Source organism: Acanthaster planci, linkage group LG18, assembly GCF_054643075.1.
Source record: "Acanthaster planci isolate LZ-2023a linkage group LG18, COTS_SCS, whole genome shotgun sequence".
NCBI classification, from domain to species: Eukaryota; Metazoa; Echinodermata; class Asteroidea; order Valvatida; family Acanthasteridae; genus Acanthaster; species Acanthaster planci.
This window is the reverse complement of record NC_141794.1, coordinates 8,988,413-9,012,436: the sequence shown is the minus strand read 5'-3', so window position 1 is coordinate 9,012,436 and position 24,024 is coordinate 8,988,413. Positions and strand designations below refer to the sequence as shown.

The 24,024-nt window shown below is 39.8% G+C and overlaps 2 protein-coding genes across 3 annotated transcripts in view; both read right to left on the bottom strand.

Moving 5' to 3' along the window:
• Window positions 1-270: 270 nt before the first annotated feature.
• Window positions 271-6,016, bottom strand: LOC110988163 (uncharacterized). Its single transcript, XM_022251439.2, has 2 exons — window positions 3,859-6,016; window positions 271-3,585 (listed from the first exon to the last, which is right to left on the bottom strand). The coding sequence occupies exon 1, from the start codon at window positions 4,859-4,861 to the stop codon at window positions 3,860-3,862; it is 1,002 nt and encodes a 333-aa protein (XP_022107131.1). The 5' UTR covers window positions 4,862-6,016; the 3' UTR covers window positions 271-3,585; window position 3,859.
• A 121-nt stretch (window positions 6,017-6,137) lies between these two features.
• The window catches only part of mrpl13 (mitochondrial ribosomal protein L13), a 21,470-nt gene continuing 3,583 nt past the window's right edge, over window positions 6,138-24,024 (bottom strand). For both annotated transcript variants that reach the window (XM_022251441.2, XM_087148784.1), the window contains 6 exons: window positions 19,437-19,560; window positions 17,869-17,962; window positions 16,958-17,018; window positions 12,078-12,164; window positions 9,449-9,570; window positions 6,138-7,742 (listed from right to left, as the gene is read on the bottom strand). In XM_022251441.2, the coding sequence (XP_022107133.1) occupies window positions 7,718-7,742; window positions 9,449-9,570; window positions 12,078-12,164; window positions 16,958-17,018; window positions 17,869-17,962; window positions 19,437-19,560 (513 nt within the window). In that variant the 3' untranslated portion in view covers window positions 6,138-7,717. The remainder of the gene's footprint in view (window positions 7,743-9,448; window positions 9,571-12,077; window positions 12,165-16,957; window positions 17,019-17,868; window positions 17,963-19,436; window positions 19,561-24,024) is intronic.

The following is a 24,024-nucleotide window of genomic DNA, read 5'->3' as shown; positions in this document are numbered from 1 at the left end:
TAGTCACAGAAACTCGACAATGCAAGTGGACTTTCGAGCAGGAAACCTCAATGGGTCGAATGTAAGTTAAGAACTCCAAACACATTTGAGCACAAAAGCCATTTTAACGTTATTCTGCTAAGCGTTTATGATTAGAAAAGACTGTCAGGTGAAAACGTGACGCATTTGTTTCCAGCGTTGGAAATTCAAACGAAGCAAAACACATTTCAGTCAGCCAACTATCACAAACGTTAATTGAAGCTAGGAAGTCTGAGGCTCTCATAACAATGGTCACAGTAAAAGACTTCAAGATTTTTTAATCTGTCAATCAAAACCATTACGAAGATAAGCTTAGACCTACTTTAAACAAAAAGGCATAGGAGTTCTCGAATAGTTTTGATGATTAACAGTAACAAGCCGACCTCCTCAGTATTTAATGTCGGCTAAAGCAAGTCTCAGAGCGATTAGATAAAAGAGGGTAAAGAAATAGGTCAACGGGATCTATGGACCGGGAACGGAGTGTAAGTGCCAGGGGAACCTCCATTCCTAGAAATTTCAACAAACAGTCTGACCGCCGTTAGCCGCGATGCCCCTTGGGCCCCGGCGTATTTTTGTCAGCCTAGCAATAACGCTGCCTAAATCGATGATAAATCGAGTGACGTTTACCTAATGTGACTGTTTTCTCGATGTCCCCACTGAGTGGGGAAGGTGATTGTAACTTCAACGACGGCTGTTCCGTGGAGCTATTTGCAATAGATGGATGGAATTACGAACAAGAGATACTGATTATTTTCCTCTGGTAAACATACTCCTATACATAAACATGCAAGCATACAAAAATGTATGCTGACCCTGTAGAACCAACAACCCGCTCACAATATAGCACTAATTCCATTTGAGTAGTCAACAAGTGTATCGTTAATTTATTATTGAAATAAAACATAAACATTTATCGTAAACACAATGCACATCGTCAAGAATCAATTTTGCCGAGATAAAAAAAAATACATTTGAATAACTGCATTACAGTAAACTGTCCCTGCATGCACTAATAGACAGATAAATGGTTTAGGTAGCAATCGTAACGATTGAATTGTATCAAGTCATACAAGAAATTAAAAAACGATAGACTTGAAAGAATTAGATTAATAAATACATGTACGTGTACGAACATCAAAATTTTTAGTTGAGGAGTCCAAATAATAAAAGTTTCCTAAAGTGTAACTGGCAAAAGTATAGAACAAGGAATTCTAATGCTTACACCACACGCTAACTTGGCTCCAGTGATTGAATATGTAGGCTATGACAAGGAAAACGTCCACCACGTTTAAAATACTGAAACACCATCGCATGGCATCAGAGCAGAAATTTGACAAGATAATCCGTCAGAATGACTACGTAACAGTACGTTATTAGAAAGAAGAGTGAATCGTGTCGATTAAGATAGCAGTACAACATGTCAGCACTTTCGTGTGTACCTAATGAGGACAACGAAATCTTAAGCAATGTCTTATCACCGCAACTCGGACGCAAAACTAGTGAACTATGAATGACCCCTTGTTCTCTCTTGCGAGTACACAAGACGATTGGGTTTTGGTTAAAGTTACAAGAATGATTGAGAAATGTGCGTTTAGGGAGCAGTGCAATTCGACCCTTCTTAGGTGGTCGTGGGCAGCTTTGGACTATTGTGAACAAGAACTTCAAACTAAACGTACGTGGCGAAAATTGTGTCAAGAACTCATTACACAATGTAACAAACAAAACGCGAGCATTAATATAAGCCGGGGTTGAGACAGCTGAGGTATTGCAAAGAAACAAGGAATGTGGCATAACCATGGATATGGACTCTCCACGAAGATCCATAATGGTGGTGCCCGGTAGTAAAGTGATTGTGGTCACAGTCTGCTGACAACGAGAGGTTTGAGTGCAAGTCGATTTTCTTGGTCAGACTGACAGGAATCGTGGTTTCTCTTGCCGGTCAGCCGAACTTTTTTGTTCAAAAACTTTTGCTATCTGTGTCAAAATACTTTTATGACACTGAAATCAGCTGAAAACAGTGATGCCAGTAATGTTGATGGCCTTCGTTATCCAATGGTAATATTAATAATTGTTATATTTTCTGGTAGGTTTTGCACAAAACAGAAGTAGTTTGTTTCACACAAATATTTTACAAGACTATAACACATTTGTAGTCCCCCAATTTCAGATCATTACCATTACACCATTTATCGTTGCACTTAATGAAATACATCTACATAAATCCTCAGAAAGGCCATTAGCAGACAATAAACTTTCGATAATTACACTCTAACATTCAAATCCTTATTACTAAATACCGCTTTCCTTGAAAATTGCAATTTTTATAAAAGAAAAAGTATGTACATTTCATGTGAAGTCGTAAGCTACCACTGTTCTTTAAATGGAGAGCACACACATTAAGCACTAATGGAGAAACGTACAAACGTTTCCCCAGAGGTGTTTGGGTATGCAACCTAAAGGTTTGATCTACCACAACGGATCAACGAAAATTTCAGGTGTCAGAATATGTGCTCACACCCTTCAGTACTGTCACGTCACAGTGGCCTAGCAACCAAAGGTCGTTTCGATATGGGGGATTAAATATAATAACAGTGTTTGTTTGCCGGTCACCCGACCTCAGAAAAATCGAAGGGGGGGGGGCTGAACACAATACTTTATGGCGGCGCTGTTCATCACACCGGACACTATTGAACAAAAAGCAGCGCTCATGACTGCAAAGTTTCTTAATGTATGCTCATTAGTGAAGGTAAAAGGGATACTCGTTAAGATCGGGAGCAGACCGAGAGAACAGAGCACTGATCGTGATTTTTTTCTTATGCTTTGTGCCCATACGCAACTCAATGTTGCTCTCTTCCTATGCATTTTTGGAGTTTTTTGCATGTTTTCAAATTCAAAGTGGCCGCAAATATTAACAGCCTTCACGTACATCTAAAGATGCGATATCTGCCCAGGGCTTTCCTTGTAACCCTTGACATGTTGCGTCATGATCTACTTATATCCGTGGGTGATACCTGACCTAAGATTTCATCAAGAGTTGTGTTGGAATCATACTACCCTGCAAATAGCTAATATGGTCAATCCGACTGGTTTTAGGTGGCAATTAAAGTGGTTTTATTGATCTTCCATATTGTTTTCAATTCCTGCTGTTAGCCACTACGACAATTTTCTTTACGAAATCCATCCCCTAGACCAGCTCTTAGTTGAGACCCCTTTAGGATGAACCTTTACTAACAGCAAACCTAAAAATAAAAAACAAACAAACAAAAAACAAACAAATAAATGAACAAAAGAGCCACATTAATATGGGAGCCCTTTGGATATGTGTTAGTCTCGACAAAGGCTCAAAGTAACATGCATAACTTGCCGCCTTTAGCCTTCAAGGCAGCCAAGTTCACACAGCCTTAAATCACACTAATTTTCGAGCAATAATGACAAACGTTAGCTTGGGCGGCTACTACAGTTCCCTCATTTGCAACCAGGAGAAGTGAAATGACGATCAGGCGCGACTTTAGCTAAAGAACACGGTCCTTCCCTTCTGATGAATGCTTCGATTTGTCACGTGCGGGTCTGCGGAAAAATATAAACAAGGAAGTAAGGGCACCTGAACCCCCCCCAAAAAAGAAAAACGACAGTAAGCGAATTCCACTGTAACTACAAATGCCATGACTGCACTCAACACAGTTGTAACAACAGACTGACAAAAATAAACACACATTGAGAACATGAACATCAGCAGGCACTGAGATAGAGATGATAATAGAGAAGTGTTTGCGCGCAGTCTGGCTTCAATTTCTGAACATCTCATACGTCACTCTAATTTAGTCAACTATCATTTCTTGCCTTAGTGTCCCAACGTCGCTCCCACACGGCCACCACCTGCTCTTGCTCGTTTATCCACCGACACGGCCCCTGGAAAACTCTGCGTCGACCCCAAGCTCCAAGTACCCGATGATCCCAGGTCGCCTGAACTTGACAAAGCAAGCACTTCGTCATCGGTATGGGCTCGTTCCATTTCCTTCTCGTCTTCCTTGACCTTGAAACCAGTAGTGTACGTCACAGCCCCTGGATTTTCGTCAAAAAATTCAGCGATTGCCCGGGGTCCCTCTTGACAAATTTCGATTGGAGGTGTCTCGAGCGGGTTCCCACCAAGATTTGATGATATAGGCTGCTCTGCCCAGTCCAAAAAATTAAGTCGCCCGAAACTACGTGGTAAGCTCACAAGTCTATTCATACCCAACCAGAGAGTGCGGAGGTTAACACAATTGCCCAATTCTTCCGGTAAGGTTGTGAGGAGATTGAGGTATAGCAAAAGCGTGTGTAGCTTAACTAGGTTCCCCACGTCACGGGGCAGCCTGGAGATTTTGTTGTCCGAAGCATCCAGAAATTCCAGGTTTTTCAAAAAGAACACTGTACGAGGGATCTCCTCGAAGAAGTTGTTGGCCAGATGAAGGCTTTGAAGACGCTGCAACTGTCGGAACTCCTTGGGCAGATGAGTCAGGAGGTTGTTACTGAGTACGAGGCGCTCTAATTTGGCCAGCCCACACAGCTCAGCTGGGATCTCTTTTAGCTCGTTGGTTCCCAGGCACAGCACTGTCAAGTTCTGTAAGCGGGATAGCTGACGAGGAACCTCCATCAGCTTAAAGTGCAAGGAGGTCTCTCTCTCAGGGCTAAGATCGAGGAATTCAAGTTTGGTCAGTTCGAAGAGGATATCCGGAGGATCCAAGAGGTCTCGCCCAGAGAGCTTAAGGTGCTTGTACCTCCTGATATTAGGGTCATTACTCTCTCGCAGAAGTCTGGGCTGTTTAGGGGTGATCTTGGACGGGTCAGTAAAAGCGTAATCCATGTTGAAATGATTAGTATTACGTACGCAGCTTTTTACTTCAACTTTCACAAGTTTAAGACAAAGATTAAGGTATTGTGTCTGCTCCAAGATTGCAGTTAATATGTCTCACTAGAAGCAAATGTCATTTTTGTTGCACAAAAAGCAAATGAAATATCAAGTTATGAGTAATCTTAAACAAGCCAAATTCACCTCCAAACACAATCTTGCTAAATAAACATCAGCCTGAAGTTCCTGCGTTGCTATGGGTCAGCCAAGTAAATGATTCCCGGAGGTCTCGAGGGTTGCCAAATTTGTCTTTCACTCACTAGGGGCTACGCTAGCCTGCCTACCCACCCACTCATAATGGGTTATGTTCGGGTACATTTACTCAACATGACATAGACAGCATCTCAGAATCGTCTCATACAAAAGCTGTTATCAACTCCACGTCTGAATTTATGATTTACAACCATGTATGCTCATTCATCTAGGCCTATGAGTCAAACCTCAAGTCAGCACAAATCAGACGTACAGCGCACTTCATGATATTCATCAAATTTAATGTGCTGTGAGCTCAGCAGCCATTGTGCAACCCAGGTTGTGCAGCGGTACCGCAGGATCGATGACACCACGTCGTCTGCAGGGTTTCCCGTTACGTGCCAAATGGCTAAATATCTGGACTGATTGGATGCCCGCACTACAATAGCTTTTGTGTGCATTAGGGATGAACTGACGACAGAGCGTACGTAGGTTGTGCTTCGTATTTATATTTGATCAGGCATTCTTCATTATACACCGGGGGAAATTTCTCGAATGCGAGAACGACAAGTTAAAAATAAACGTTGAATAGAGTCAGTGACAACCAAACTAATTAATATCAGCCGGAATATTCTTCCACGTCCGACCTCCTGCATGTCGGCGCTCTCATACACAAAGATACTGACTTCACATGCAAAACTAATTAAGTGTGTGAGAATATTTTCCCCACTGTGTTTTTCCTATGGTAAATTCTCAATATGCAGTCAGCAAGAAACCATGGCAACAGAGTTCACATTTTGATATTGATGACAGAAAGGGTTACGCAGTTGGTCATAAGCAGTTTGCCATTTCTATCACCATAGAAACGAATTACTGCTGCGTGAAACCGTCGGTAAACACTGAAGTCAGACACATTGTGGCAGAGGAAACTGGGTCTCAACAGTCCTCTAAAATGTAATATAAAATCGTAAGCTTATAATTTTCTGAGCAGAAGTGGATGGAGAGAACACTAGAATCCGATAACAAGACATGAGCCCCCTTTACTAAAAATTCTAACATTTCTCATTTTTATTACAACCAGATAAATCTGTCAATAGGAATTGTATAACATCAACTAGTTCATTGGTGGTAATTTAAAAAGAACTTCATAACATGAAGACTTTTTGTACAGTGTTACCAGACAATGGACATTCAGACTTTTCTTTGATAAATGTGTACATGTACAGTGTAGAAGCAATTCCGAACACTACAATTCAAAGTAAACATTCTACACTCCAATCCAAGGCCAGCTTATCCAGTGCACACAGTACAGGTAGGCACTGTGTCTAGGGCTTATAAACCATACTCATCTTGCTCATAATAAGCGCATTTTTAAAAGTTTCAGCGTGTTTCTTGAAGTGCGTAAACATGAGAGTTTAACGCAAGGCTCCATTGCTGCCGAGAGCCAATGAAGTAGTAAACCTGGCTCAATGCCCGTCCCTGATGACAAAGAAAACTGTCCCCTCCAAAAACACACAAATGCAGACATAAACAGGATCTAAACAGCTAAGACAAAGCCAGTTTTTAACAATCTTACCTTAAATTTAAAATGTGTTTTATGAATTTAACACAACTAGTTCTCAATAAATAAGTTAGAACACTCAGAATTGATCTAGATCAAAGCCTTGTCAGTATTAAATCTATGTATATATTGATGGCGGGAAGTATAAATGCTGCATCAGAAAGGGTGAAAAGTACCATTTAATAAAAAGGTGGAATTGATAAGTCAGTATCTTTTAAAGACTAGAATTGAAACTAAGTATTAAACAAAGAGTGCAAACTTGACATAATTTACGGGGTTCATCATCACTCAGGTAGGTAACATTATTACCGCTGACCATAACTCACAAAGAAAATTACTCTTAAATACTATTGTGATCATAACAGAGGAACATAAGTCTTGCATTGTACATGACTGGCTATCTAATCCCGCATACTAATTTACCTTGGCGAAGGTCTGTGTATCTATAAACAGAATCCATATATTCCATACATTTGGCCAAACAAAATATGTGTGTGTTTCTGGTTGTTTTCACAGAACCCCAAACAGACCAATGGTACTGATCCCTCAGCCAGACTTTTTTCCAAACATATATATACTGTGTATTTTGTATTCCTATTTATGTGCTTTTTTACCCATCATCCTACTGCCTTCCAAAAGCAGACATCGCCACTTAATAATAATAACAATAATAGTCGGTTCTTATACGGCGCATATTAGGGAATGTTTCTATGTGCTTATTATCACTTAACCACTTAACCAGAGTGTCTGTGACAACCTGCCAACTTGAAGCCAATACAGTATTTATGTTTGCAATTTAATATTATTTTTCCTTGTTTGTTAAAAAAGAACATAAAACACAACCTGGTGATTTTCCTACCCTGAAGATTTTGGCCGAAAAAATTGAAAGCAAACGAAAAATTTACGACCAACCTGCTCTAATTAGGAAACACAGCAACATGTATTTTGTTATTGGCCAAGGATTTTGCTACTCTTCAGCAACCACTGTCCTTGAATCACTGATGAGATTATTGTTGAATAAAAGATGGTTTCAGCGTCATCCTCACGTATAACAGGTGCTACCTTTTAACTTCAGAATCCTTCCTGAAAATTCAAAGAAATAAAGAAATCAAGTCCAAATACAAAAACAGGCAAACTACAAGACCTGAAATACTGTGCCCATATTGTTGGGACAGAATTTGATGGAATTTATTAGTGTTATTTTTGTTCCCTCAGGAGCTGTGTCTTAAGTACATACACACAGTGGAAAAAGAAGGAGATTTGACAATGCATATCCCTGGCTTGTGTAGGAGAGGGGAGCCAAGTGATGTGTACATATGATCAACAAGTGGCTATGCACCGCCTCCTATTTATACCCATCAGTACCAGCTCTTTATAACATATTAGCTTTCACCTGCACCATGTGGGTCTTACCAGCATCAACAGTCTGATAAGTCAGGGGATATGTTTGCATTATAAGTAAATAATGGAGAGGCACTTCTACAGTACACTCCAGTACATGCCATGTACAAGGCATGCAGGGACGGGTCTAAACAGTCAACATTTTAGGTTATGTACATACTTTATGTACAGTTGCTGATTTGGCTGTGCTTGAAAACTCACTGACATTTGTAAGACTCAATTTACAGGGTCTGAGGGGGTCCTTCATTTAATAGAGACACCATCCCAATTATATATGTTCAGTGTAATAGGAGTTGTTGAACAGCCCTATGGTCTGAATAATGTGTAGTGGTCTCTCTTGACTCTACAAGTATACAGCTACAACATGACTGCATAATATGCCATTGGTTGTGTCAATTGCATTTCACTATTTTTTAATCAATACCCACTCCATGCATGCAGGCCACAGTCGCGCACTATCCTACACATTTTGGCCACAGCAAACAAAGGGCCAAACCTATGGCAAATGCAGGTGTAAGTCTATGCAAATACATGTACTGTTGTGCCTATGCACTGTTCAAATGACTAGCATGAACTATCTATTCCCAGCCAAAAGCATGGGGAAGGGAACCTAGTTTCAACACACAACCTTAAGTAGTCAGTTCATAAGTGAAGCAGTATTCATGTATCCGTTACTCTACCCTACTCAACATTTCATTACTTTGCAGTATTTGGGTGGAATTACAACTGCAGTGTTGAACCAATCTCCCCGCTCTAGGCCTTTCTACAGTATGTTGCTTCATACATGTCTTCCATAGACAAACAAATGCAAGGATGTGCCACTGGTTTTAGTGGATTCAGCAAGATTCCAGTAAAATACCAAAGAATTGAGTTAAAAATTACATGACTACAACATAACCCAAACTGACTATAAGAAAAATTTATGAAAAATCCCAATCCTTTTCTAAACAAAAGGAATGACATCTTTTCATATGATTTCACTGGACCAAACACATGACTTTGTGACTTTGATTCAACTTATGTTATTCTAGTCTCAACTTGGACCTGACATTGTGATCTTGGCCATTGAAAGGGATCATACAACAGGTATCTTTTATGCAATCTTTAATATGTACCCTTTTATTTCTTGTACACTAATTTACAATATCTTGAATTGAGCACTGTGGCTGAACTGCAGCAACACTGCCCTCAGTGGTCAGGAGCAATACGGGAAAGGATTGGAGTTGCTTGTTAAAGAATTTCATACCAAATGATATGTCCCATGATGTTATTAATGTTAACAGCACTGGTCATTTTGTCCAGAACTTTTTTCAGCCCCCCCTCCCCTACATTTTCGGTCTGAAATTAATGTAATGAAGCGATGTATGTTATTTAACAAGCCTACTTACGGGAGCCAAAGTCTGGGGAAAGCAGCTTGTTCCTCTTCACTATACTCTGGCAGGGCTTTGGGTATCTCCCTTGGAGGCTTAATCTGCTCACAAATATTAGCTCGGATATCATCTGGAATATTCTGAAAAGGAAAAATTGCAGACACTTTGCATTTCTCAATTGCAGATAGAAAACAAATCCACAATTCAGTCCAGTGTGCAACAGGTGCATGTTTAAATGCATTATTAGAAAATGGGGTTACAAAATATGATCATAGAGTCATACATGTATTTAATTTTGTTTCACTAAAATGATTTTTCTATTTGCATGATGAAAACAGAAAACGAAACTTGCAGTCCATGAGTTCTGCAGATTTACCCTTGAAAACATCTACTCTGCTGGATTATGTAGAAAAAACTCAAACTCTAGAAAAGACTCAAACAGCCTATAAACCAGACACTACAATTCATTCTGGCCCATGCATGAACTTAGCATTTCAATTAATGAGCAATTTTTTGAGAGGATGGGGAAGGGAGTGATCTACTTCAAGCAGGAATTAGCATTTTTACATTGCAGTCAGGCAGGCAGAGGCAGTCTGGTGACAACTTGTGTGTGTACACAGGTTCATGCACATTTGTAGTAGGATGCATCCAGCCATCAATGATTGATTTAGATTGGTGCACGCATGCAGTAATGTACGTATTCTTTACTCTATACACATAAACCTTTGGTACAAAGTGCACGCCATGCACGTGCATGTATGTTTTTTAGACCTAATTGCATACCTGGTACATATTTTCCCATGTTGAACAACTTGTCACAATGAAAACCTAATTTATTCCTTTCAATATACATGCAATAATCGATATTAGTCAAGTCAGCCGTGGAGCCCATTCTGGCTTCAGGCAATTCACCATCTGACCCATACAGTTTGTACCATGAAAAAAAATGCTATGCTGATATCATCAACCTCAACCTTTCAAAACTGTAAACTGGTTGAAAGTTTTCGTATGCACATGTTTTGTGCAGGAATGTTTATTTTGTGCTTCTAACTTTTTCAATTCTGCATGTGCATGTTTCCTTTTCCCTAAATCCACCCCCTGGGGCATGTGCAACCAATTCCTCTTTTGAAACTTCCCACTAGCCTTAGCCTTCTTGGACAGTGAGGATGCACTTCAACTCAGGGCAGATGAGGACTGCTTGCCCCATCACTGATGAGAAAGCACCGCCCCAAAACTGAAAGGACACTTGAGTACCACAACTGCCCCCTACTATGGTTCTGCAGTGTTCGTTTGCAAAGATGCAACAAATTTGCATGAACACAGATGAAATGGGGGCAAATTGTTTTGTTGAGACGTGGGAAAGTTGGAACTGACCTGCAACTCATTTGCTGGGGGGAAAAGGTTTGTCCCCCCAACATTTTTGGTCTCCAAAGCATCTATTTTTCCTCATGTACCATAGTCCCAATTACTCTGTAGCAAGTATGTGTATTAACACTCTGTACAATTTGGCTGAGTTCGGGCGGCTTGTTCTCGTAGTTCAAGAACAGCTCGATTTATTATTTGAGGGTCGGCCCCTTGATTGCTGGGAATGTATAACCGGTCATCGCTCGTAGTTAGTAGCAAGCAACATGCAACAGCAGAGTCCATGTACAATCTTCGAGAGTTAAAGATTGTAAAACTGGGATAAATTCTTTTCCATTTAAAAAGAAACATTCATTTTTGTGTTATGGAAAATACTTCATGTTAATTTTGCAAATCTTTCCATTGTAAGCCATCTCGCTAGTTTTTGCAGCTGTTCAAAATTCCTGTGCAACCCCCACGAGGGGGTGGTGTGCAATCCTGTTCGAGAACAGTGTTCTTTGGTGGTGTTCCCGCCATTCAAGAACAAGAAACCTGTGTCAAGAACAGTCCGCCCGAACTCGACCTTTGGGTGTGTTCGAGCGAGCTACTTTTGGTAACACCTGCACTCCTGAGCACTCAAATGGCTGGAGTGCGACCCAAGGGTCAGTGAGGGTATACTTTTGCTAGAGGGGCAGTATACAGTACTCCTGCACCTGAGTGTAATGAGCATGCATATTACTTGTGTTAACAGGAGTAACCGTGTGAACACACCCATAGTGTCTTGGCTTGAACCCCTCCCCCTCTGTACGCATGGTGCACGCAACACTTTGGGATCAATTTTACTGAACTTGAAGAAGTGTTCAACAAATCCTAACTTCTTCAGGAAGTCTGTAACTTAAGATTGGTCTGAGGGGTGTCTTATCTCATTAATGCATGTAGTAATTGTCGAAGTGAAAGACGAGTGTTGTCTTCGAGCTATAAATGTAAGTTTTGTGGGATGAAAACTAACTGCAGAAACAGACATAAAAGTGTTATCATTTAGAAATAGGTATTTTTGATTGAAATGAAATGTTCAAATAATTTAATGATACAGGAAAAACTACATGTATTCATCATTTTAAAATGAAATTATCAAAATGATTGGAAGCAAACAGAGGGCATCTAAACCATCAGCATTGTTTCACATGCATAACTTTATGTAAGGCCCGAATACCTCTTGCAGGTGAACATGGACAAGTAATTATGCCATTCAGAATCATCCACTCTTTCTGTCTACCAGCACACTGAAATGTTCCTACAGACTTACCTCATCAGGGAAGAGATGAAGTCTCTTCATCATATCATGTCGTCTAAGATCCTTGGGAAGCATCCCATAGATGGCCTTCTTGACAATCTGAAGAATTGAAGGACCATATCCAATCATTGTGCAAAGCAAAGTGCATAAAAACAATCACTACTCTATAGGAGAAATATTGTGAACTCTGAACTTCAGTAGTCACACAGTGCTGGGTAAAGTTTCTGTTGACAATCCATACTGTCACACACCCAGCATTCCCAGACTACTATATGTACATGTAGGTCATAGAGGTCATTCATAGTTGAGAATCCCCGTCTATACGGTCACTCAGACACTCACCAGTACACACCCAGCGATCCCAGACTAGTAGGTCATACAGGTCATTCATAGTTGAGAATCCCCGTCTATACTGTCACTCAGACACTCACCACTACACACCCAGCGATCCCAGACTAGTAGGTCATACAGGTCATTCGTAGTTGAGAATCCCCGTCTATACGGTCACTCAGACACTCACCACTACACACCCAGCGATCCCAGACTAGTAGGTCATACAGGTCATTCATAGTTGAGAATCCCCATCTATACGGTCACTCAGACACTCACCAGTACACACCCAGCGATCCCAAACTAGTAGGTCACACAGGTCATTCATAGCTGAGAATCCCCGTCTATACGGTCACTCAGACACTCACCAGTACACACCCAGCGATCCCAAACTAGTAGGTCACACAGGTCATTCATAGCTGAGAATCCCCGTCTATACGGTCACTCAGACACTCACCACTACACACCCAGCGATCCCAAACTAGTAGGTCACACAGGTCATTCATAGCTGAGAATCCCAGTCTATACGGTCACTCAGACACTCACCACTACACACCCAGCGATCCCAAACTAGTAGGTCACACAGGTCATTCATAGCTGAGAATCCCAGTGCATACTGTCACTCAGACACTCACCACTACACACCTAGCGATCCCAAACTAGTAGGTCACACAGGTCATTCACAGGTCATCTAAGAAATTTTTCAGATGTTCTTCAAGTATCCTTCATCTCGCTGAACTTGATTTTGGAGTTTTCTGGTTCACTGCCCTTTTCCTCTAAGTTTGCTTAACAGCTGAGGCTCACAAAACCAGCAATAGCTGACTGCTAGTTGCCTGAACCTATACTTACTCCCCAAAAAGCCTATGCATGAAGTTTGAGGGGCAAGCATTCACAAGGTCAGAGTCCAGTAGCTTGGCCAGCATGTTGACTGATGAATGCATGCAGTCTCATTAAACCCTAAGCTTTTAGATGCGCGCATGTGTATCAGTTAGAATGAAGAAGGGACTACAAATCACGTATACCTTCAGCTTCAAGTGAAAAAGCCATTTTTCGTTATAATGCCCTTTTTGTTTATCATCCAAATTTGACAGCCTGCATAATAAAAATCCATCCCCACGTTTCCACAGCTTGAAAGATAACAGACAGTGTTCACGTGGTGCTAAGTGCTAACGCTGATACTTATGGGTATCAAAATTTTGCTTGCTGAGTTTTGAGGCACTGTAATCAGAATAGTTGCAGAGAAAGTCAAATTATAAGGTAATGAATCAATCAAAATGATTGATTTCAGTTGGCACACAGAGCCTCCTTTCCTTACAAAGAAATTTACTTAGTGCTGTTTTGAAATGCACATGTAAAATGCAAGCTTCTTCTTGTACAAATTTTGTTTTCAGAAAATTTCCAGAAGTGGAATTTGGGCCAGATCGCCAACTGACACTTTGACACGTCCAGACGATTTGTAAAACTTGTGGGAGCTAAAAAACTCAACAAAATGTTTAAACGGCAGACCATCACTCACTACATCCTAAACAACACAACAGCCAAAAACGTTTGCATCAAATTTACTTTTAGAGTTCCATTATTTGAAAATTGGCCAAAAGCTGATCATCTGTTTCTAATTTGGGAGGCATGCAAGTATCCGGTACATATACATGTGTAACTACATGTACATACCGGTATGACGTAATGGGTTTGTCAACTGTGCCATGCGCGAAGATGATTGGTAGTCCTGCTGTGCAGCTGAATTGAAATTCGAACCAGAATTTACTAAAGTTCTTTTTTCAATTCACTGAGATTCTGATATTTGAACTAATTTCAATAAATTGAGAAATTGTTCATTAAACAATAAGCTTATTGCCGTGTTTTCAGGCTAAACAGTGGATATTTTTTCTTGATTACTTTCAGGAGCTGTGAGTGGAAAATTACAAAAAATAAGTGAAAATAGCTGAAGTTGTGAGCATGAAGCCTGAAGCATATACGGCATGGAGTCTGAGGCTCGCTTGAGGCCCCAGGAAAATTTTGAAATGTAGATGCTCCATGGTCCATTTAGGCTATGCATATATTTCTAATTTTACTTTTTCTTCAACTGTCTGAAATTCCTGAAAGTTAAAATGAACTAGTAATAGCAGTGTTGAAGTCAAGTCTTCAAATCTGAGTACAGAGTACTCTGAGTACTTTAGGTGCCAAGTACACTGATGATGAGTCCGAGTCCAAAGCACCAAGTATGAGTACATTCAAGGCCGAGTATTGGGCTGAGGCCAAGTACCAAAGTTCAAGTCCGAGTACATGTACAAATTTACATGTAATACCAAGAAGATATGCAACAAATGAAATGCAAAAGTAAACACATCTACAGGTACATGTACTACTCTTCAAACACCATGCAACTATCACCTTTACCAAGTAGCACTTGCAAACTTTTATTTGTGTAAAAATGTTAAGATTTCTAAAAAGTGATAAAAATTTGCCTTAATCAATATTTAATGTATCTGCATTTGACAATTCTTAAGAATCATGGACAATCACACCACTATGCACAATGCTAGTCAGGTAATCATGACAGGAAACTGCCGAACAATGTCTGTGTGTCGCGTGGTAAGTGTGTGATGCATCTTGAGGGGCAGGCGATTAACGTCGTGCCATGGCAGGAAAAATTGTGGAAACGCGCTCACTTCAAGTACAAACAATACAACATATTAAATTCCTAAACACAGAAAATAGATAAGAGATCAAGTTCGATGAATTAACTTGCAGAAATCTTCTTGCAACAACAATATTTTGATGAGTTATTGTCCAAAAACTGCTTGAAAGCCCGTAGAAAACGATGCAAAACGACACGATATGCATGACACAAGAACTTTGCACGTCCTAAATCAGTTGTTATAAAGCCCTCTATCAGCGAGAGCAAAAATTTGCTAATCTTATTTCAGGCCGCAAATTTACATTGAACTGTGTGCTACCACAAGTTATAGTAGAGCTTGCAAGTCACTACTTTCGCTCACGCTGGAATGGGTACAGAGTCCCAATGAACACATGAATATTGATATTTCATAGGCAGCATATCACAGCACAATGACTGGTAGTCCGAAGATGATGTTTACACACAAGGCTTGCTCCGGCCTGAATAATGCCAACCTTGTTCCCATGGGCATGATCTTGCCAAGCCATCTTGTTTCCCACCATGCCTTGCATGATCTAACCCCTGTGCAAGATTGAGATTGGCTGAATGTCACACACAGCAAGTGCTGTGCAAATCACCTTTGACCTGAGTGGGATATGATAAATAAATCTGCAAAATATGACAAAATCTGCCAAAACCTGCCATGCTTTAACCACTTGCTGCTGGTACCTTTGAAAATGTAGGTTCTAAAACCAGGCGATTTTCAATATACACTGTATTCAGTTTTCAAAAATCTTAAAAATTCATATCTTTTTTTCCTGAATGCCTATACCCCATCAAGTGACTGTCTGGTGGCTACATTTAATCTGACAGACAAGATCTATTGATGCCAGAGTATTTCAGCCAGGCCTGCCGCCTTGTAAAAAGAGCCCAAATTGTGTGGTGTTACATAAGTTTCTTTTGTTCACGAAACTGGCACAGTGCGCTGCTGGCGTCTTTTCAATATGGGCTAGATTAGCGTGCAGCGGTACTGTATTGCTCGTCGCCGGAGTGCTGGAGCGCTTTTGTCTCTGGTGGTAATCTGCTCATGCTGCATGCCACAAACAGTGGTATAACCTTTCAAAACAATGATGGATTTCCTCAGCTATTGACAACTGAAAAATGTTGGTAATTCCCAGCAGCTCTATTTTTTGTTCCGAGTACGGTCTTGTGTTGCAAGGCCCAGCTCTTTTGTCTGATTTCGGGCACCCCAGCTATGCGTACAAACCCAAAGTACCCAAAACCGGGCTCCTCGAGAGCAAGTGGTTAAGTGGCGTTTGGACAAGATATACTCATACATATGCGTGCCTAGCTTTCTCCGGGTGTGCTTCACTGTCTTTGCACGCTGTATGCTGGTGTGCTGTATGCATGGAGACTGGGAACCATACGACTATTTTCATACACCTGCTGTCGACCTATGTAGCAGAGAGCTTTCCTGTTCAGAGGTTTACAGCGTGGTTACAGCAAAACTACATGGGTACTGTTTCCATTGAACTTTTCAATGCCCATATTAACTTACTGTGGCCGCGCAGAAATCTTCCGTGACCACAATGACCACTTTCAACCTGGTACATGTAGTTTTTACATCAGTTACGGTATATGGACAGGGCCATTACTTTACTGCATATTTGTATTGGATTTAATTTTGTTATTTTACAGGAAAGTCACGGTAAGTTAACCAAAAAATGTCCAATGGGAACACAGCTTAATCCCTGTACCATGGGTGATCTCTGCCCTATAAAGTCATGATATAAAGTATCATGTTCACATGAAACATGTTCCATGTTTCCTTAATATTGTGAGCAGTACTATACATACGTCAAGGTCACACAGGTCATTGAGAGTTAGAAATTCCCAAGCACCAAGGAGAAGGCTTTAAAAAAGAAATACATGTACATGTACTTACTATTGTTGAGTCTTTCTCATGCATGCGGTATGCTGGTGTCTCACTGTACCCACCAGGATACCTGCAAAGATTACAATGTACCTACAACTTTAGCCTCACACATGTACATATATATACACACCAAACACAGCCAACAGAAGTTCCACAATTAGTTGAAAAGGCATCTGCATAAACATAACATGCTACCTGTACATGTATGTTGTTGAGTTATTAACCCTACTGAATATTCCAAGGACCATATCTCCTAATATTTCTGCCAGAATTCTTTGGGTCTTAGACAACATGTGTAACAGAATAATTTGACAGGGTAGCTGGTTTGATATTAGCACTCTTTATGGATATGCTGGTACATGTATACACTTGGACATGAGTGGTCACTTACATATACATGTATGTGTTCTTAACCCCTTGAATTTGAATTTCTTTCCGAAAGCCAAATCCAAGAATTCATGCCTCGCTTGGCCACGAAGGCCACCTGCCAAACAGCAAATTCTCAGTTTGTGGCCCTGCGTGCTCTGCACGCTTTGAATTACACGGTGAAAAGGCTGATTGTTCGGTGGCATGCGGCTCTACTCACCCTTCCACATTCCCGTTGCCTCTTTTAAAAGTGGGGACTATTGTTGATTATGATGCAAATTCAGTCTTTTCATTTCTGGGCTACACACAAACGCCAATCACCATATATACAAGAGCCAGGGTCTGCCTTCTTTCACAGTGTTTGCTCGAGCGTGGGCCGAGAATAATAGCTGAAAAGCGGGTTGAGGATCTCAATTTTTACGGCGGCTCTAGCCATGTCCCGGCGCGATGGGGTTAACAGGTGAATACATGAATCTTGGGTTCAAATACAAAGCAACACCAATGTCCCAGCTTAGGAATGTCTGAAGAATTTCATGAACTGAACTATCTCCTACCCTGTATGATGCTTATAAATTTTGGTTCTCCATTTGTCCTTGCTGAAAGCTATGTGGTATGTGTTGATGATGACAACATGATCTCCAACATCACCTGTTATCAAAAATGAAGGAGACAGTCATCTGACATCCAGGCTATCAAATCTAAGCACCCCTACATGTATCTGCTACACAGTAGACCGGAGCTATGGTTGGACCTATCACAAGTCCAATCGCATTTATGGGATAAAAATGGATGATTGAATGCCCTTGTCACAGTTCATTTAAATAAACGTAACTTGTGACTTGAGGCTGGGTGAGTTACAATGGACTAAACATCTCTGTATTGGATAACATCTCATTTCATTCAAGTTGGTATATGGTGCGTGTACAGCCCCATCATGCAGTCTATACATACATGTATTGTGACTGGACTTGTGACGTGACTACTGACTGGGCCAAGTGACTTGTGACTTGAATTGGACTTCCTTTAAAGAAATGACTTCCTGCCATCTCAGCATATTAGTAGTCTTTTGGTTTAATGATTTTCAGTTGCTAATGCATTTGTTCCAGGCTCTGGCCCTTTCAAATGTGTCATAGCCTGCCGGACGAATGTTTCATAAGAATTGTGGACCAATACTTCCAACTTACCCCAAAAAATTAACACTGAAATTCAAGCATTACGTTCAAAAGTACACGTACATGTGTATGTTCATTTCCATATTTCACAAATTAGTTCTTATTGGAAGTTGAATTGCAAAATGAAATCAAATTTCTAATGAGTTTTCTTTGACTAAAATTGCATGCGACAGTATGATTACACTGGTTCCCACAGCTAAATTTGAACTAAAATACATGTGCTGGGAACCATTCTAAAGCACCTGATCCATACTGGTACATGACCAAAGCTGGCAATATGAGAAATGTCAGGTAAGCATTGTTGAAAATCAATGGAATTACATGTGGCAATATATTTGACAGATTTCTGTGAGTTCAGTCACAAAGGCGAATCTATCTGCCAGTATCTGCATGTATGTTTTTGATGGATATTTCATGGTAAACTCCTTGCCTTTTTACCAATAACACCAAGTAAGATTTTCTGCATCAGAGTTACCCATGTTAAATGCATGTACGCATGAGCCACAGGTTACATGGTCGTATGTGCATTTGTACATGCACATGGTCGTATGTGCATTTGTACACGCACATGGAGTACCTGAAATTATACACGATTGCTGACTGTTGGACTTTCCTTAACTTGTGTGTCATCCTCATCAGTCCTAATTTTTTTTCTTCAATTTAAAGCAAATTTTTAATATTCAGTAATAGTGCACAGAAAATTTAGAACCCAAGAGGAGGTATTTGAAATTCCCAATTGTTCAGTACACATGTACACTGTACATATTCGCAGTGTTTGGTGTAGTGGCATTGTACTGTACTTTCAGTCAAGCAGGGTTTGAATGAAGTTAACAAGAGTTAATCAAACTTTTTAATAGCTACACAACAAACACTACCATTCATTTTTCAGATACTTGTTTGTTGTCATGCAGTTACTGACAGGAATATGTACAATTTACCGTTCTACTTACTCAGAGGATGGTAAATAGGCTTGTGTCTTCCCTCAAGGATCGGTTTAACTGCTTTTGCTATTCGGCCTGGGGGTTGTTTAGTCGCATCAATAAGATACCACATTCTAGCAAACACAGCCCATTGCTGAAAGATGCAAAGAATTGTTATAGCAGTGTAAGATCACAGCTGCTCTGCAATTTCTCCAAAAACATCTATCAAAATATTCAGCAAACTTTACAAAACCTGGGCAAATTATAGGGCCACTGTGGTAAATTATGGAGATTTGAAGAGACAGCACATGTCCCATCACCAGATTAGAATAACTTAGGAGGAATAACGACTAAAACAGTGTTCTCCACGACTTTAAATTTTAGCAGGGTGGCAAACACATTGCAAATGTGAAGTGCAAAGCCTTTACGGTGTGGGGTCCAACCCCACTTAAAGGGTAGCAGCAATGAATGTATTTGAATGCACCTGGGTCATTCCGTGTCAATTCAACATGCTTTTGGACCTGACCGTCACAGACTGAAATGAAATTTGATGTGCTGATTGGATTCCTTGAGAAACCACAGCACTGAAGTTTTATCTCAATCGGTCAATAAGTTTTTGAGATACGGGTTAACAAACTTTTGACCAACTACTGGTAGCTTGAGCTGCTTTGTTTAGGCAGCCATATCTCCTGAAGTAATCCAACAACAAAGATGAAATTTCCTTGTACATAATTTTAAAGCTCTTGAAATGGCCTTCATTTCTAAAATAAAATCAAAATCATCCTACATATCACTGAGAAATTATGCAAATATATGACCTTTGACCATGATTAGCAAAAATGCATATTTTTTAAAAATGTGTGACTTTTTTTTAATTGTTAGCTTAAGATGTAACCAACATTTCCTCAAAGATTTAGGATGGGCACTTTTAAGGTTTTGAGTTATGTTCATTTATACCTTGGCAAAAACTGAAAATGTGTATGAATTGTAAATACATGTACAAAATGTATTTACCTGTACATGTACATAAATGGTGTTATGTACTGTACATAAATGGTGTTATGTACTGTACATAAATGGTGTTATGTACTGTACATAAATGGTGTTATGTACTGTACATAAATAGTGTTATGTACTGTACATAAATAGTGTTATGTACTGTACATAAATAGTGTTATGTACTGTACATAAATGGTGTTATGTACTGTACATAAATGGTGTTATGTACATGTACACATAAATGGTGTTATGTACTGTACATAAATAGTGTTATGTACTGTACATAAATGGTGTTATGTACTGTACATAAATAGTGTTATGTACTGTACATAAATGGTGTTATGTACTGTACATAAATAGTGTTATGTACTGTACATAAATGGTGTTATGTACTGTACATAAATAGTGTTATGTACTGTACATAAATGGTGTTATGTACTGTACATAAATGGTGTTATGTACTGTACATAAATAGTGTTATGTACTGTACATAAATGGTGTTATGTACTGTACATAAATGGTGTTATGTACTGTACATAAATGGTGTTATGTACTGTACATAAATGGTGTTATGTACTGTACATAAATGGTGTTATGTACTGTACATAAATGGTGTTATGTACTGTACATAAATGGTGTTATGTACTGTACATAAATGGTGTTATGTACTGTACATAAATAGTGTTATGTACTGCACATAAATGGTGTTATGTACTGTACATAAATAGTGTTATGTACTGTACATAAATGGTGTTATGTACATGTACATAAATGGTGTTATGTACTGTAAATAAATGGTGTTATGTACTGTACATAAATGGTGTTATGTACTGTAAATAAATGGTGTTATGTACTGCACATAAATGGTGTTATGTACATGTACATAAATGGTGTTATGTACATGTACATAAATGGTGTTATGTACTGTAAATAAATGGTGTTATGTACTGTAAATAAATGGTGTTATGTACTGTACATGTACTGTACATGTCTAGTACTGTGTGCAGTAAAAACCATTGTAAGCCTGGCAGTGCAAAGTACATGTATAATTCATGACATTACTTATGAGGTAATCCTCACCTCCTTCGATTGGAGGTTTTGAGACACTGGTCATGACCACATTTTATTGTTGTATCATACGCAGTTGCTATGGTTGTGGCCAGCTAAACCCTAAAAGAGGCAGGGGGGTCGGAATCCTCCTACCCCTTTGAAATTTTTCATGCTTTTTTTTTGCTTTTTTTTCACGCACTGAGCCTTAAGTAATATTTTAGTAACTTCTGTTGGTCATTTTTACATCAATTTTTGAAAATGTAACATATATGTACCATTCTCACGCAGCACCCGTTGTCCGGGGGCAGGTCAGTGAGAGGTATATTTTTTCACTGATGTGCTCAATACATTTACATGTAGAATGACATAAATGAGGCCTTGAACTTCAAATGGCCATGACAACAAAGCCATTTGTCAGTTTGAGCTGAAACTTCACAGTGGTACTAATAATGAGCATATCCATATGCATGGCGAGTTTTAAAACAAATTGAGTACGGGATAGCCGAGTCGGGGGGGGGGAAGCCTCAGAAGTCCAACATAACTTGGCTCTTTTAAAGTCACATGCTGTGGCCACTGGTCAGTTTTGCTAATTAAGGGGATAAGAGGGATTATCTCATGAGTCAAGTTATGAATCATATTTTGCATGAGGGTGACATGGTTTTTTATGTATATAGTACTGTACATTACAGTGTACATGTACATGTATATACATTTCAGTATTTGCCAAGGTTCAATTAAACATTACTCAACACTACACTTTTCATAAAACGTTAAGGACCACTTTATTCTGGACTTGTAATTTCAGGATGTGCAATGATGCAAGAGACGTTATGCAACACCTGAAACCAACCACATGTGAAATTACAGTGTATTTAAGGTCATTCATGACAGTTGTATTGGGTATTTTCAACAGTAAAGTATCTTCTATAAAAAGTATACACAAAATAAAAAGTGGTTCTTAACTTTGAGTAGTGTCCATCCTAAATCTTTGGGGAAATGTTGGCTACATCTTAAGCCTGACAATTAACAATTGTAAAAATATGCATCTTTGCAAATTAAGGTCAAAGGTCATATATATTCGATAATTTTCGGTGGTACATGGAATAATTTTTAAAAATTTATGAATGAAAGTCATTTCAAGAGCTATAAAATGATGTAAATTTTTTTCTCTGTCGGTGCTTTACTTCAGTAGATATGGCTGTCCAAACAAACCAGGTCAAGCTACAATGCTGCACTCTTAAGGGCCATGGGACATTTTGGATTCTACCGGTAGAGGCTTTGTGGTGCAACCTGAAGCATTTCCTGGTTAATTTCTTCTGAATGGTTTAATCAAATTTGCCTGTGCCAACAACTTGAAATAAGGGCAAGCTTTTTTTTTCAAAAGTTTATTTTTTCGGCACAATTTCTTTTTGGTTTTTTTAATGAGTGGAACCTGCACATGGATGCGGTACATGTATTTTTTGAGATAAAAAGGATGCCCGAGTGTTGAACATTGTAATTCAAGTAAACTGGTTCTCAAAGTAAATAAGTTAAAAATGATATTACCAGGGAGACTGGAACCCATCTAGAATTCTGTGTGTTTGTACATGTATTGTTTTGTGAATGTACAACATTACACGCCACTCTGCTGACTATTAATGCTGCCCAGGCAACCCGTTCATGTTCATTCCACTGAGTGTGGTGAACTTCTTCATACATGTACTTAGAGAAAATCTGACGACAGAAGGGCAGCATGGAGTACACTGCCAAAATCAAACAGTATTCGTTCAGCGCAATATCGAAACATATCAGATGTAAAGAAAGAATGTCCCTATCTGCTTGAGAATTTAGCTTGTGGATCATATCCCATTGGTGCAGCCATCTTTCCAATGAGTGCTTTTGCTCCTCAGGAATACACATTTGAAGATTGTACATGTACATGTATCTTCCAAATTAAAAGCACTAATCAGGAAGATGGCTGCAACCTCAATGCATTGTTACTGTGTGGTATCAGTAACACATGCAGTAGGATTGTAGGATGTAGGATATCTGAGTGACCAATATGTAATGTATGTGTTACACATTACCGGTACATGTATGTGATGTATGTATTACACATTACCGGTACATGTATGTAGCAATCAGAGGAATAACAAGGTCATTTTGATGGTGGTGATTAAGAAAAAGGGCCCTTAGCAACCATGCTAAAAGGTACAAGGGGTTTTACTGGTCAACCAATCTCAATAAACACAATAAAAGAGAATGTGGGGGGAAGGGAACTCAACACAGTCTTCCCATATTTATGGCAGCACCAGTGTTGGAGGTCTCGAGACCTGGTCTCGGTCTCGAGACTGTCTCGAGACCTTTTTTTGAGGTCTCGGTCTTGGTCTCGGCCTACAAAAGTCTCGGTCTCGGGAGGGTTGGTCTCGGTCTCCGGAGGGCTGGTCTCGGTCTTGGTCTCGGATGCCAAGGTCTCGGGTCTCCCACCCGAGACCTGCCGAGACCATGACAGAAATGCAGAAAATGTGGGTCAACAATTCACGCTCGGCCGCCGCAAAATCACGTACCCGGATCGTACGGTACATACAGC

Excerpts from the sequence above, each read along its gene's own strand:
- LOC110988163 (XM_022251439.2), bottom strand. The coding sequence starts at position 4,861 with ATGGATTACGCTTTTACTGACCCGTCCAAGATCACCCCTAAACAGCCC.